Raw genomic sequence first — 15,953 nt, 5'->3', positions numbered from 1 at the left:
ACACACAAGGCTACATATGTCACTCTCCCAATGGCTTTTTGTGTGACAGGGTTAATTATTTATACCCTCAGAGCAGGGAGAATAGATCACTCCACGACCTGCTTCTTCAAAGTTCTGCTTTTTATGAGCATCGTTTCTGAAGCGCACGTATAAACAAAGACTGGTGTGCCGACAGTGAATCAGCAGTCTGTGTGTGACCGCACAGGCCTCGGGTCGCGCTGCCTTTTGTGCTCTGCCAATGCTTACATTAGCCTGAGAAAAGCTGCTCCAAATATTCCCCCCTCTACTGCATCCATCCTCCTAAAGCTCAACATGGACACGTTCCAGGACCGGTGCCACTGGCAAGCCTCAGCACTGTGAGCGTCGCAGGAGACCCTTTCTAGCCCCTCTCACCCCCCCCACCCCCCCCACCACCACGCCACTTAGACAATAAACAATACAAATGACCCTGATGATACTACCAGTTATCATTCTGAATGAGTCCACAGGGCAGATTTAGAAAAAAAAGAGCATAATAAGATCTTTCCTAATTTCCCAACAAGCTTGTGCCCTGGATGGGAGTCACAGGTTGGAAAGCCCTTTTACATTAGGGAATTTCAAATTAGCAAAGTGCGGTGAGCAGAAATGAATATGCAAAAGCTAGCGAGTCCTGGACTGGATGCTCTGTTACCTTTGCAGTGAGTACAAAAGCCCAATCATCTGTCAGCACCCTAATTCAATCATCAGTCCTCATTCAATTATCCAATATAATATGCAAATTTGGCCCACAATGGCCAAGAAATGCTAATTACGTACATCAGAATAATTAAATTGGATAGGAGCAGTGGAGGAGAACTGAAGTGCAATAAAATGGCAGATTCTTTAATTAGAACTAAAATATCCTGGAAATTAGAATCTATAATCAGCCTATAAATTGCGGGGATTGACCATGCCTGTGAGGACGTTCTAGACTAGTAGGCAGCTGAAACGGTTTTGAGATGAAACGGTTCTGCTGGGGCTGAGGGTCAGGCTTCACTTAACTACAGGGTTCCTACAAGTTTCAACAAGTCAAATTTAAGACCTTTTTCCGACCTCTTTGAATAGAAATGTAGACCTATTTGCGACACCATATGATATCTTTTTGTCATCCTTGAGGTGATGAAATTAGGGATTTCACTACCATACAGACAAAAAAGGAAGCGAATTGGCATTTGGTTCCACCTTGATTAATTTCCGGGGTAAACAGATGTGGTCGGACTGATTTCCTTGCAGGATCTCATTTTTAAGACCTAGCACCTCATTCTTTAGACTGAATAACTGAAACGTAAGACCTTTTTAGGCCTTATAAATCGGATTGCTGGATTTTAGACTTTACAGCTTTTTAAGACCAGCGCGGGAACCCTGTAACTAAAGCCTGGTCGACTGTAGCAGGGTGCACGGCTGCTCAGGGGCCTGCTAGACAGACCATGCATGACAGCCAATTACACAGCAGCCAAGTCTGCTCCATCACATCCTGCTCACAAGCAGGGGCTCAGTAGCCTGAACGGCAGGCAGGCCAGGCCCACACAGAGGCAGAGAGAGGGGCCGGCCGCTCGGCTCCACGGCCAGGGAACAATGGGACACGCCACTCTGAGGGACAATAGGCTACACGCTACACACAGTCCGACAGCACAGAAGTGGCAACGCATTAATCTTTTAGAAAGGGGGCCTTTTGTTGCTATTGTGTTCACCACTCCCAGCCTCCACCTTAAGATAGACTGTTATCATACAGCCTCTACCTGAAGATAGACTGTTATCATACAGCCTCTACCTGAAGATAGACTGTTATCATACAGTCTCTACCTGAAGATAGACTGTTATCATACAGTCTCTACCTGAAGATAGACTGTTATCATACAGTCTCTACCTGAAGATAGACTGTTATCATACAGCCTCTACCTGAAGATAGACTGTTATCATACAGCCTCTACCTGAAGATAGACTGTTATCATACAACCTCTACCTGAAGAAAGACTGTTATCATACAGCCTCTACCTGAAGAAAGACTGTTATCATACAGCCTCTACCTGAAGATAGACTGTTATCATACAGCCTCTACCTGAGGAAAGACTGTTATCATACAGCCTAAGAAAGGAGACAGAAGTATTATGGACCGGTTGCTCCAACTGACACAACCACTTCATTTCATGTCCTAATTTCTTCTGAAAGAGAAAGTAGACTGTATACACACACTTCACACTCGAACGACTCTAAGCAATGTTCATGGAACAATGAACAATAATGAAAACTAAAACAAAATATATTTTTTTCTGTTCAGTAAGTGCACGGATAAACGTTTACCTGGTTGTCAGGGTGGTTGACGGTGAAGTATCCCACGCAGATGATGACCTCATGGAGCAGCTCGTCAGCGGAGTGCTGGGAACAGTACCACAGCAGGGAGCTCACGATGTGGCGGAAGGCGAGAGAGAGTCCCTCTGCACCTAGAACAGACTACAAACACCACAGGAACATACATCAGGGTCCGGGACTCTACGGGGGTGTCTAAGGCTGCTGCCCGCCACAGAACACTCGACAGCAGACACCGGAGACATTCTCCTGTACAGTATCAATGGTCTAAGACCTGGGCTCCACCATGACCAGACGCAATTTCGGAGCCGATCTGATCTCTAGCCAGTAGCCACACAAGTGTTTTCACACTGTAGCGCAGAGGAATCTCTGGCCACATGGAATTGCAAATTACAGGATCATTCTACACTGGGCATGCGCATGCTGGTAGAAGCAGGAAATTATTAAAGGATAATTGAGATAGTACCGTAAAATAATATAATTATTTCATACATTCGGTTGTAATGTCAACTCCCGCAGTCCCGATCAATCTCCTCTCCACTTACATTGCGTCTGCATCCAAGATATGGCATGTATGCGTTATTAATCGGTGTAACTTTAGGTTGTATGAAAAGAGCCGTTGCATAATAAGGTTTTTGATAATTGTTGAAGTGCCTCTTGCTAAGATGTTTCTTTAAGACAGTCAATAATGTCATGTCCTTGCACTACCTGCTATCTGTACTCAAGTTTTATATTTGTATTTATAGATGTTATTAACGTTTGCTATTCTGTTGTTCAAAGAATAAAACTGGAACATGCATCACATGTTTGTCGTTGTGTGAAAACAACAATAATACAGTCAATGAATCCGCAGCGCAATGCGCATATACATCAATCAATCAAACTTTACTTATACAGCACAAGTCATGCATTGAATGTTTGACCATCGGCTGGTTTCAAGAGTTTTGAGACATTTGCAAGAAACACAATGGGACAAGAGCGACTGAACGAACGTCCATGCCATGCTTTCTATTGAAAATCCATTGATCCAGGGACAAGATGTAACCTCAAGTCATTGAGAGGTTTGCTCACGCAAAGAACCGCCGCGCTACCTTCCTATTCTAGTGAGTTATGTTTCGACATGTATGACAAATGAACAGTGAGCCGTTCACTGTAGACTATTGGTATTGTTTTGCAGTAATTTTAAACGTGTTATACTGGCTGTGATACAAAGTGGAGGACTAGATGTTTACGTGCCTAATGTCTAGACCTTTGATGGGCACACTTGTTACTTTTAGAATTGTATTTATATAGCACAAGTCATGCACTGAACATTACTTAAAGTGCTGAACAGTAAATGAACCACAATACAACACATTCTCCACCGTTCCCCTTATTAGTGACTGATCACATTAGTTATGCTACTTGCACCCGTACACATGTATCCAATATCAAATACAAACATTTGATAATAGAAAAAAAAAGACAGAAGCTAAAATAGCCATATCTTATTGTGTACAAGTGTGGACTGTGGACATTGAGATAGTAGTTAGCCATGACTTACACCATACAGACGTAGCATATCAATATGTACATTTACATTTTGGATATTCAGTAGATGCTGTTATCCAGTGACTCGACGTCATCGTTTCCAACACACACTCCCGTATCGCCGTCCACACGATACCAAATACGATACGGAAACTCCCTCACAGAGTATCTTTGCGGTGTCAGCTCTCAAAATTTGTGAAAAAAACAAGCAATGTGGCCTTTAGGCGCAAACGATATCAAATCATCGCGGATTCAGCCAAATCCGTCATCGTGGAGCCTAGGCCTAAGAGCAATTTTGTTTTAAAAAACAGATAATTTAAAAAACCTGACTTCAGAGGCAAGGAAACGAGTGGACGGGAAGATAAATGATATCATTGGTACAAAAAGGGAGGTTCAAAGACCAGACGTATGGAATGAGAAGTGGAGAGAGGGATGTGTGTGCTCTTGTTGTGGAGGGGAGTTGAGTGGTGTGGAGTGGTGTGTGTACAGTGTGGACTCTGCTAGGGGGGTCTACCCCAGCTCTCAGAGCAGAGGGGGTTCTACACCATAGGAACCCCAATCCCCCCCCCACCCCAAGATGAGATGCTATCAGTGGCCCACAGACAGTATTTATTAAACATGTCAGTATGACAGAGCACCCACAGGCTAGACAGTGAAAACACTGGAATCAAATTTGGGTGTATAAGGGTTGGCGGTAAACAACCGCCCCATATACAGCAGTACCTGAGTGGGCCCGTCCTGCTATCAGACAGCCTGATCCCTGCTGTCTGCACGTGTCTACAACACCCTGCACAACATATCCATCTGACACCATTATAACCATACGTGTTATCTGTTTGGGGAAATGGAGGTGAATAATGGCGATTGAAACATAACAAAGATAAACGTAGCTATTTTTGTTTGTTTACGTCGGATGAATGAATGTGACGGTGTGTGGTTGAATAAAATGTGAAATAAACACCGAAAAGGTTGACGAAATACATCCGTCACAAATACAGTCTCTCGAAAACACTAACTCGGTGGGTCATCGATGCTGCAGCAGAACAGGCAACCAGACTAGAGAGGAGACCAGCTCAGCGTCCGCTGTCGTGCTTATTAGCTGCTGCCGTGGTGTAATCTGAACCACGAGGTGATTACAACGTCGGACCGCAAAAGAAACATTATTTAAAATGTTCATAAAAACGTTGGCGCTGAAACGCTTTAACTTCCAGCTGTTTTAAATAGCCTTGGCATGACGGGAGAAGAGAGAGAGAGAGAGAGAGAGGGGGCTTCAGTGTAATTACCCCCCAAAAGACATTAAAATAATTAATAACTCTCCTGCTTCCTGCCTCACACCTTTCTGTTTATACGGTGCCTTAGAACAGAGAAGCTGTCTCCGCCCCCCCCCCCCCCCCCCCTAACCCTTCATCAGAGGCAGTAATGTATGGCTGTGGGGAACAGCACTAATCGCTCAGGTCCATCCGCATTGCTGACCCACTGTGTTCCGTTTAACCTCGGCAGCTAACCCGGGGTCAGCGGACGTGCGTGTTTATGTCAGAGAGGTCAGATTTATCCCGAGGAGGAACACTCCTCTCCTAGCGACACCTCTGGTTAGAGACCCTCTCAGCTCTGGTTAGAGACCTGGCCCCCGCCAGATCAGTTGGGGGGCCTGTAGTTGGGGGGCCTGTAGCTGCCAGGAAGAGAGGAGCGGATATTTGTGTGCTGGCTGATGCTTGTGCACAGGGACACGAGGAGGCTATTTAATCAAACTGTTGAGCGGGGGAGGTGGGGGGGGGCCTTGGTGACCAGACCTTTTCATGGCACCCCCCATTCCGAATGTCACACTGTGGAATGTGTTTGGCATAGTACATCCACACTGACCCGCAAGACCGGTTTGGGGTTGGTTGGTGTGTGTGTGTGTGTGAGAGAGAGAGAGAGTGTGAGAGAGAGAGATCAATCAAAGTTGTGTGTGTGTGACAGTGTGAGAGAAAGAGATACAAGTTGGTTGTGTGTGTGTGTAATAGTAAGTGTGTGTGTGTGTGTGTGTGTGTGTGTGTGTGTGTGAAAGAGAGAGAGTGAGAGTGAAAGAGAGAGATCAAAGTTGTGTGTGTGTGACAGTGCGAGAGAAAGAGATAAATGTTGGTTGTATGTGTGTAATAGTAAGTGTGTGTGTGTGAGAGAGAGAGAGAGAGAGTGAGAGAGAGAGAGTGAGTGAAAGAGAGAGATCAATCAAAGTTGTGTGTGCGACAGTGTGAGAGAAAGAGATAAACGTTGGTTGTGTGTGTGTGTGTGTAATAGTAAGTGTGTGTGTGTGTGTGTGTGTAATAGTAAGTGTGTGTGTGTGTGTGTGTGTGTGTGTAATAGTAAGTGTGTGTGTGTGTTACCTGGAAGGCGGACAGGTCGAGCAGAGCGAAGCTGTTGAGGAAGCGGAGGCCCTGCAGGGAGACCTGGATGACCCCGGAGGCGTAGGGCTCCTGTGGGCTCTGGGCGGCCGGCTCAGGCAGAGAGGAGCTGTGCAGCAGGATGCAGTAGAGGGTGTGCACCACGCCCACCAGGTCTGTGGACTGCAGCATGGCCGTCAGCCCAGTGGGGTCCTGGCGCTTGTTGTCAAATATACTGGGAGAGCTGGGGGGGAAAGACACAACTCACATGTCATGTGATCATCCTCCAACTGTCATAAAGCAAAATTGTAAAAGTTGCCATACAGTTTGCGGCTGTACTTACTCATGCCAACACACAAGACCGGAGGCAACATTCCACATTATTCGATCTAGAAAACTCTTAAGTCACTGATTGGGTCACTAATCCTCACTCCTTTCAGTCAGTCAGTCAGTGAATTTCCCCCCCTCGTTTAAAAACGTATCCCAGACCCCCCCCCCCCCTCTCATTCTAAATTAAGCTGCGGTGGACTTCCCAACATAGCCCTTCAGCTGGTGGCTGACAACTGCTGTGAGCTAGCCGAGCCGAGGGGAGGGGAGGGGTTTGACAACCAGCTGAAAGGCTCTGAACCTGAGAAGGTGTTGGCTGCTCTCTAAACCACAGTGAGCAGTGGGGACCCAGGACAGAGGATGAAGGCAGTCTGGTCGCTGTGGCTTCTAGATTGACTCGCTAGACCAGGACCTTCCCCCTCCGATGAAAGCCTGATTGGGTGGAAGTGACTGAACGGGTTCCAGTCATTCAGGAAGGAGTTCAGTTGAGGCTGATGTCTGGGGGGGGGGGGCTGTGAGAAGGGGGTTGACACTACACTTAGTTATGCAGTTAAAGAAATCAGGACTGAGCTTAGCTCACTGTATTAGACATGATTGTAGGGGTCAACCACAATACACCACAAACACAAACCACCACAAACACAGACAGAGAAGTATGTGTATACATCTTGGAACTGGAAGTGTCCTCCTCTGTGCACCTCCAAACCGGGCAGAAATAACGAACACAGAAACTTGGAAGTCGCTCTTGACAGCTCATGGCACCGGTTCCACAAGCACAGAGCATTCTGGCACGGCGCTGTATGCTGGAGCCCGTTTAATTAAGGTCCACCTTACAGGATTTAAAGCAGCGTGTTTATGTGTCTTAGCCAGGACGCCGCCCTGCAGATTAAAGGGATTGGTAACTTCATACTCTCAGCACACATCACAGGTGAGAACAGAGCCAGCACATAAAACTGATGAGACGGGGGGGAGGAGGAGGAGGAAGAGGTCACTGAGAGTGCTTGAGCTGCCCCCTCCCTTTAAGGCTTGAGGACAGTGAATGAAAACCTCCATGGAGAGGTCTAGTGCCAAAAATCTTAAAACTGTCTTAAATAGTCTGTCTGTGCTAGGTCAGACTGTAAGCACCGTAATAAAAACATGCTCCAGGAGGCATGTTTAGCCAGGAGTCGGAGCAAAAAACAAAAACAAAATGTTTTCAATCAAACAAGATCCTATGTCGTTAGGAACAAAACAATAATCTCAAAATCAAAGGCGATGGTCTTTTAAAACGATGATCCACGCAAACCCACCAAGAGCCATAAGCCAGCGCTGACAGGCAATTTAAGAATACAACTGCTGCTGCTGCACAAGCTATGATTTGCAGCCAAAGCATCGAGGCCGTTTGACCCCTGGATGGAACCCACTGTGCATGCTGTTACTTGATGTTGGCCAACAGCTCTGTGTGGAAATGTGTAGCTTGACAAGAACATGGCCTCTAATGCCAGATAAATCCCTTAACGCAGCAACTGGCGTGGCAAGGATATTCCAAAACCTATGGTGGACGTTCTCAAATATACAACATCGGAGGAGAGGGGGGGGGGGGGGGGGGGAGAATACTGCCAGAATAGGAGATAGTTGACTGGATTAGCAGGGTGTTGATCATGACACAACACTGCCTTGTCTGCTCATTAAAGAAGTGAGGTACCGAGCTTGTGTGTTCCCACAGATATTCAGTGACACCAGACGGAGCGGAGCAGAGCAGAACAGAGCAACACTCCCCCAGTGCTGGTGTGTGTGTGTTTGTGTGTGTGTGTGTGTGTGTGTGTGTGTGTCAACAGCTGGCCACTGTTACAGCACACACAGCAGCTGGAGGGATACAGGAGCAGGCTGCTACAGTACAGTCAGTGATACAGTCAGGATGTCGTCACAGGATCCACGGTAGGGAGCAAACGCTCGACTGTCGAGTACAGATACACTGCTGTCTTCAAATGGCAGGATGTAAAAACACACTCCGTTTTTGAGGCAGAAGAAGAACTTAATGTACGGTCTAAAGAATTCACTGTGTCCTTCCACAAATGAACAGGGACACAAGAAAAGGACAAGGTCTTAATGTCTCTTAATGATTATTTTTTTTGAAAACGTGACAAACAACAACAAACTGCCAGGGGAAGTACAACAATGTGCAAACACAGCAGCACCATGTGTGAGCTGTTGTGACAGTAAAAGGATGTCCAATGGAACAAAACCACCGTAAAGACTCACTGTATATAACTGTCTACACTATTTTCACCATGCTCACCTCTGTACATAATAACTGCAATGTCCACGATTTTCTATTTTTATCTTAAGTGATCGTTATTTACCTGTATACTATATATATATATATATATATACACACACACAGCTCTGTTCAACAATGTATATATTCTAGTCGTACATTGCACTCTTTTTATTAGTTTTTTACCTTCACACTTGCTTTGGCAATGTATGTTCCCCATGCCAAATAAAGCCCTTTAAATGATAAAATTGTCAAATTGTCATCCATGAGAGAACAATATGAACGGTCACACTATTCCCAATATTGCCTCTGAGACTGTGTGTCTGTGTGTGTGTGTGTGTGTGTGTGTGTGTGTGTATAGAGTAATGGTGTAATGGTCCCACCCTGTGGCTGTGTGCTTAGCCTCTGTCAGCGACGCCACTGAACCTGTCTCCGCAGAGGTCACGGTGACACACGTGGGTGGGCTCCTGGGTGCTGGGGGCTAGGGGGTTTATGGTGAGCGACAGGGCGTGGGGGTCAAGTAGATGCCTATCTCCATCACTAGTGGTGCCGACGGCTCCGCCAGCTTAGAGGAACCACTGTGTGATTGTAAAGGTGGCAGCGTCTTTGTTTGAACAAACCACCGGCCTTTATGGAAGCACTACCATTAAACCACCAGCAGCGAGTGAGTCACTCCTGTCGATAGACATGCAGAAAGCTGTGTGTGTGTGTCTGTCTGTCTGTGCGTGTGTGCGTGCGTGCGTGAGAGAGATCAGAGGGATATCTAGAGCGCGGGTCGTCGCTACTCACCGCCCGGTCACAGCGAAGCACATCTTGCACATGCCGTGCAGCAGAGCGGTGGCCTGCTGGAGGAAGGCGGACATCTTGGGACTCTCGTCCACCGGGCCTTGGACGGACAGGAAGCAGCCGTACAGCTTGTCAATCAGCCCCATGTTCACCACGTAGCTGAGGAGGGACATGAAACAGAGCGGGAATGAGAGTGAGTTCACAGAGAGGGGGGGGGGGGGGGGGGGCGGGGGCGGACGAACAATGGGCTAAAAGCTAAAATCCTGAAACTATTTCATACGGGCTCCAAAAAAACATATTTCAAACAAAGGACCTCACTGAGCGTAACCTCGTTGTAACCGAATATCTCACCTAAGCCCTCCGGACTCCATGATATTACTGTGATATCTCCAATTTGTCTTCCCCAATGACAGCTCTCGCCATTATTTTCCCTCCGCTCCCTCAGCCACAAATCACTGGTAATAGCGTCATTAGAGGGCTGCTGTGCCCCCCTGTGCCAGCCCGGGCCCTGCTGGGCCCCCTGACAGTCTGCTGACCTGAGGCTGCCTGTCTCTCACACACACACACACACACAGCTCAGGTATGCCTCTCCCCTGCCCGCCCCCCCCCAGCCACAGCCCCACCCACCACAGGAACGGACAGAGAGGCTCAGCCGTCAATCACGAGACCTCCCAGTGTAACGGACCAGACCCCCTGCTCAGTCAGGAAGCTCGCCACTGTTCTACACACACACACACACACACACACACACACACTACACCCCCTTTACCCACTCTCCGCTTCCTCCCTCCGACCGGCTCGTCTCCTACACATACCGTGTTTTGTTGCAGCTGTCACTCAAAACGGAGGTCTCCTCTCAAGGCAGGTAATAATTACTTTTTCTCTTTTTTTTTTATAAACCTCCACAATAGGTCACCTGACACTTGAACCACAGTCCCTTGTTATGACTTGATCCTCTTCCTAGCTTCACCAAGGGCTGAAAGGAGCTTTCCACACACGGTGTTAAAAGCCGAATGCGTCGGGCCTCCGCGCTCTCTGTTTTGAAAAGCTGTTGAAGTGTTCGGTCTTGCCCCCCCTCGGTGTCTCAACTCATGAGCTACATGATTCTATACATTGAGGTTGAAGAGTACACTACAAAGCGCCGTGTGAGTGACTGGTAAATGAGAAACGAGGAATAGGGAAGAAAATTCTATGTGGTTCTCTTCCTGACCCGGAGTGATCTATAGATCTGAGCCATAATGGGGAAAACGTTGCGAAAATTTACTTATTTTTTTGATGTAATGTCCTTCCCTACTATCTAATACACAATGTGAGGCAGTTGAGGTAAATCTTCCTTTCCTAGTGGGGATTGCTAGTCTGACGACACCATTTTTCTCAGGCTCTCCCCTGTCTCCAGGGTTACGACTGGGTCATTGAATGAGAGTGTTGGGCCGGTGCAGCTGGCCCGGTCAGATGAATCATGGGGCCGTGGGAGGGATGGTGGGAAGACGGCACTCTTCCTGAAGGCCTGCGCCTGCCTTTCCTCACATCCCTGAACGCCCAGACGGACACAGAACCTCCTCCTCCTCCTCCTGCTCAGCCTCACACAGCCCTCCTCCTCCTCCTCCTCCTCCTCCTCCTCCTCCTCAGCCTCACACAGCCCTCCTCCTCCTCCTCCTGCTCAGCCTCACACAGCCCTCCTCCTCCTCCTCCTCCTCCTCAGCCTCACACAGCCCTCCTCCTCCTCCTGCTCAGCCTCACACAGCCCTCCTCCTCCTCCTCCTCCTGCTCAGCCTCACACAGCCCTCCTCCTCCTCCTCCTGCTCCTCCTCCTCCTGCTCAGCCTCACACAGCCCTCCTCCTCCTCCTCCTCCTCCTCCTGCTCAGCCTCACACAGCCCTCCTCCTCCTCCTCCTGCTCAGCCTCACACAGCCTCTGCTGCTGCTGCTGCTGCTTCTGCTCAATCAAAGGGCAGGTTCAACGGGATGTTGCAAACTTCCAGGAGTGTTCCTTTTTTTTTTGCATTAATGTTGCCAAGTTAAAAAAGAAAAAGGAAGGACATCAAGGAATACATTTTCTTAAGATTGTGTGAAAAAATAACTATTTGGACAGATGGCAAAAAACAACCTCTCTCTCTCTCTCTCTCTCTCTCTCTCTCTCTCTCTCTCTCTCTCTCTCTCTCTCTCTCTCTCTCTCTCTCTCTCTCTCTCTCTCTCTCTCTCTCTCTCTCTCTCTCTCTCTCTCTCTCTCTCTCTCTCTCTCTCTCTCTCTCTCTCTCTCTCTCTCTCTCTCTCTCTCTCTCTCATGCTCACTCAAAAACCTGGCAAGGACGAATTAAAGGTAAATAACTGGTCTCTGACAGAGTTGACATTTGGTCTTTGGTAAATGTGGTAGGAAAGGGAGGAAGGAGAAGGGGGAAGGGGAGGGAGGAGGGGAGCACCACTAGATCAGTGTGCGGTGGGAGAGGGAGGGAGAGGACCGCACCACTAGAGCAGTGTGCGGTAGGAGAGGGAGGGAGGGGAGGAGAGCACCATTAGAGCAGTGTGCGGTGGGAGAGGGAGGGAGGTGTGGGGAGGGGGGAGGAAGAGAGCAGCTACCTGATGAGGTCCTGGGAGCGAGTGTTGAAGGGCTCCGTGGTGGAGGTCTTGGTCTTGGGGTCTGGGGATAAGATACGAGGGCCTTGCCTTCCTCCACCCTCAGGGACGTGGGGCCTCAGGAGGCCCAGGATGGTAGCGCAGGTCTGCAGCAGGCCCGTGGTCAGACCCTCAAACACCTGCTTGTTCACACTGCGTCCAAAGATGGACTTGTCTTCATCTGGGACGTACAGCTGAGGAAGAGACACAAACGTGGTCAACCGGGCGTTCAGTGTCAAAGTACAGGTCCTTTTTCTTTCTTTCTTTCTTTGTTTCACTCGGAGAAACTGGAACAAACTTTTCTCCAAACAAAAGTACAGGTTTTCTACCTGTACAATCGCTCAATACCTTGTCGCTCGAAACCAGCTTGTGTTAAATCGACACTGATGGATCACAGCAGCCATTTTACAACCACCCCCCCCATGTCGTCACAGTATCCGCCACGATACGATAGGCACTCGACAAAAGACAGGGGTCATTTAAACCTCAGCCGGCATTTAAAAATACATCCAATTAAGACTTGAGGCAGCAAAAAATAAATACCCCCCCCCTCCACCCCCATCTTTTGGTATACCTCCCACACACCATTTGTATGGGTCGGAATCCTGATATGGTGTGGCATAAATAACAAACACTTCATTTATTATTCATCAGCTCTGGGCCATAAATTGGTGCTTAACAGGCAGTGGAACATGGTTACTGGTGTGGTGCCAGACTCCTGGCATATGAGAGGTCTCAGAGGTGCTCCCTGATATCCCAGCCAGCCAGCCAGCCGGATACTGACACTACTGGTGCTACAGGAGCAGGAAGGTGTTCAATATTCACCTTACACAGTGGTACGTAAACCAAATAGTCCACCCCCCCCCCCACTGACCCATGCAACACCACAGAGGGGGGGGTTGACTGATGAGCCGGTCCCATGTTCTGAGCTGTATGGTTAAGGGTTTGTAAACAACCAAGTCTAGGGTTAGGGCAGAGCCAAGCCAATGCTCAACAGTGACAGAGGCTCAGTCACCTGAAAGGAGGGAATGCGGTCCAGTGACATTTTGGCCTGCGTGGAGAGGTTTTGGTTTAGCTGCAGAAATAAGGAGAGGGTCAGGTAAAACCCCTGAAAACATCTCATTTAGACTAATGGTTAGGGCAACATGCTGACAGCGTTAGTAAATCCACCAACATTCTCCGCAAATCTAATTAAAGGCGGACAAGCACAGACGGCAGCACTACCCCCACACACGCACACTCGCACATGCAGTCACTCACTCACACGCGCATACACACACACACACACACAATCTTTGATCACCACACTTCCAAACATACATTTACAATGAAGGTGGACAACGGCAACACATACAAAAAAATGGCTGTGATGCTGTTCAACATGTCAGTCGTCAAAGCAGCTGCTGGGATATGTTTTATATAAACTGAAATGTACAGGCTTCACCCCCCCGCCCCCGCCTCTTCATGTCCCCTCAGGAAATATGACTGCTTTGGATTGGAACTCATAGAGCTCGGAGAAGGAAGCCCCAATAGGGTTCATTGCGTGGACCACGGCCCATGTCTGTGCCTTGTCCTGTCTGTGTAGTGTGCAGGCAGCAGCCGCCGTTAGATGTTTGGAGTGGCCTGATGTTTACAGTCTCTGAGAGAGTGCTGACGGATATGGGCTGACATGTAACGCGCCGGAACATTCCGGGAGACCAGGCCAGGAGCATGTGTGTGGCGGGGCCGGGGTTTGTGAAGCTAGCTAGCTAGTGTGTGTGGCTCTCTCTGTCTTTTATTAACACTGTGTCGGGAACAGGAGGCCGGCTGTGACGCTATGGGTTTCTCAGCACTGCACACTGACAGGGGAGTTTATAGAGGCGGAAACACTGAAAGGGATTAATCACACCAAAATAATGACTTGTCATGGCGTCAGGTTCTTCATTTTTTTTTTTTTTTACCCCCAATGTTTTTTTTAGGAGTGTCACAGTCACACGTCTGCGTCCTCTGCACATTCATTTCCACCATAATCAATGAGTAAATATACTTTGAGTAAACGTTAGCTTGTGCCTTCATGACATGTCGTAACTAGGATACAAAAAAAAAAAGTCAGACGTGGGAACTGGTTGTAGAACGGTGATACACGAGTTTCCCACTTGGAGAGCAGCGGAAACAGTCAATAGAAAGCTCTACGCAAATAACGTACGTTTATTTTACGAGTTTCCGACTTGTCACGAATGCAGCATAACACTGAAAATGACAGAAATGATGAGGTGAGAGGACACTTACTGTTAGCTGATGTAGCAGCAGGTCCATGAGGAATGCTATCTTGTTGCTGAAGAGGACGTAGGAACAGTTGACATAGCAGTGAGAGCAGGCCAGGTAGTAGATGTTTACAGCAGCACATAGAGACCTGAGAGAGAGAGAGACGGAACAGATTAATCCCGAGTAGTCACAACTACTAAAACTGTTCCAAGATAGGCCATTCCTCGCTCTAGAACTCATTCAAATAGAAACCAATGGCACAATGTAGAGTAAGAGAGAGAAAGTGACAGAGGGAGAAAGAGTGGCAGAACAAATTAATCACAAGTCACAACTACTAAAACTGTTCCGAGACAGGCCATTGCTCTCTGCTACAACTCGGTCAAATAAAAACCAATGCTGCAGCATAGAGGTTAGCCCCTGAGCGTTGACAAGACTATCTGAAGTCATCAGGAAACGCAAACGCATTCTACTATACTTGTCTTTTCTTAAGGGCTCGTTTTTTTTTATTTTATCTTGGGTGGAGTTGGAAACATTACTCTCTGACAGCACAGAGTAGGTAAGCACGAGTCCGAAAAAAATAATCAACTAGGGGCCTGCTTATGCTTGGAGCAAGACTCTGCTCTCTCCCTCCCTCCCTCCCCTACTAGTCAACTCACTTATCCAGAGAAGGACAATAATAAGACAAGGGATCTGCATAACCAGAGGAGCTGGGTGTAATCTCAGCCTGATCTGAGGTGAAATCCTCCACTGTTTCCTCTGAGGAGATAAAGCTGTTCCTCTTCTCAGCAGCTCCTCACAGCCCCCAGGGCCTGAGGGAGAGGCCAGGGAGGGCAGAGTAGACCGGTGAGTCAATCAGCCAGCCATGCCTCTGTATTATGTCTGCTTTAAACAAGCCCCAGAGAAAGATGAATGCCACAGATAACTGACCAATCATGCTGCTGCTCTGACTGCTGCTGCTGCTGCTGCCCACCCCCCCCTCCCCCTCCCCCGCCCGTCTTTCATCAGTTAATATTTTCTGACAACTGTATATTTTAGCCAATAGCAGAGTGGCGTGTCCTATCTGCTCCGTGCAAGAATGGAATCTGGCTTGCCTAGTCGAAAGTAGGCCATGTTTATATCAATTGGTAAACATTTTGATATCTACCACAACCTTCACATCTGCTACACATTTCCAGTCAAACCAAGTTGGCATGGAGAGAGAAAATAGTGTAGATTGATACAGGCTTACAGGGCCCTGTAGGTCTGTTAATAACTTCCTCGGGACCAGAAAACTTTCGGCATTATTTCATCTGCTAGTGTGCAGATCTGTCATATTTCCATATCGTTATTGACACTGTAGTGTAAAGCTGTCAGACATAGAATGTGGTGTTAATGTGAGAAGTACTACATTGGGAACGGTTCCAAATATTCCATCAAGGTCGACTCCAGCATTCAAAAAGACTTTAAAGTACCTTAAGATGAATTTATTTCTTGGGGGGGGGGTTTTAAAAAAACTAAAAAACAATTACTGTG

At 47.8% G+C, this 15,953-nt stretch overlaps 1 protein-coding gene across 1 annotated transcript in view; it reads right to left on the bottom strand.

Moving 5' to 3' along the window:
- Positions 1-15,953, bottom strand: part of scaper (S-phase cyclin A-associated protein in the ER) — a 67,273-nt gene that overhangs the window by 9,189 nt on the left and 42,131 nt on the right. The window contains exons 21-25 of the mRNA XM_080539307.1: positions 14,466-14,589; positions 12,162-12,391; positions 9,589-9,744; positions 6,219-6,459; positions 2,320-2,469 (exon numbers count right to left, since the gene is read on the bottom strand). Of these exons, the coding sequence (XP_080395433.1) occupies positions 2,320-2,469; positions 6,219-6,459; positions 9,589-9,744; positions 12,162-12,391; positions 14,466-14,589 (901 nt within the window). The remainder of the gene's footprint in view (positions 1-2,319; positions 2,470-6,218; positions 6,460-9,588; positions 9,745-12,161; positions 12,392-14,465; positions 14,590-15,953) is intronic.

The sequence above is a fragment of the Nansenia antarctica genome (assembly GCF_963989245.1).
Source record: "Nansenia antarctica genome assembly, chromosome: 9".
In the NCBI taxonomy this organism is placed as follows: Eukaryota; Metazoa; Chordata; class Actinopteri; order Argentiniformes; family Microstomatidae; genus Nansenia; species Nansenia antarctica.
The sequence above is the reverse complement of the archived record's forward strand: the minus strand, read 5'-3'. Positions and strand labels throughout refer to the sequence as shown.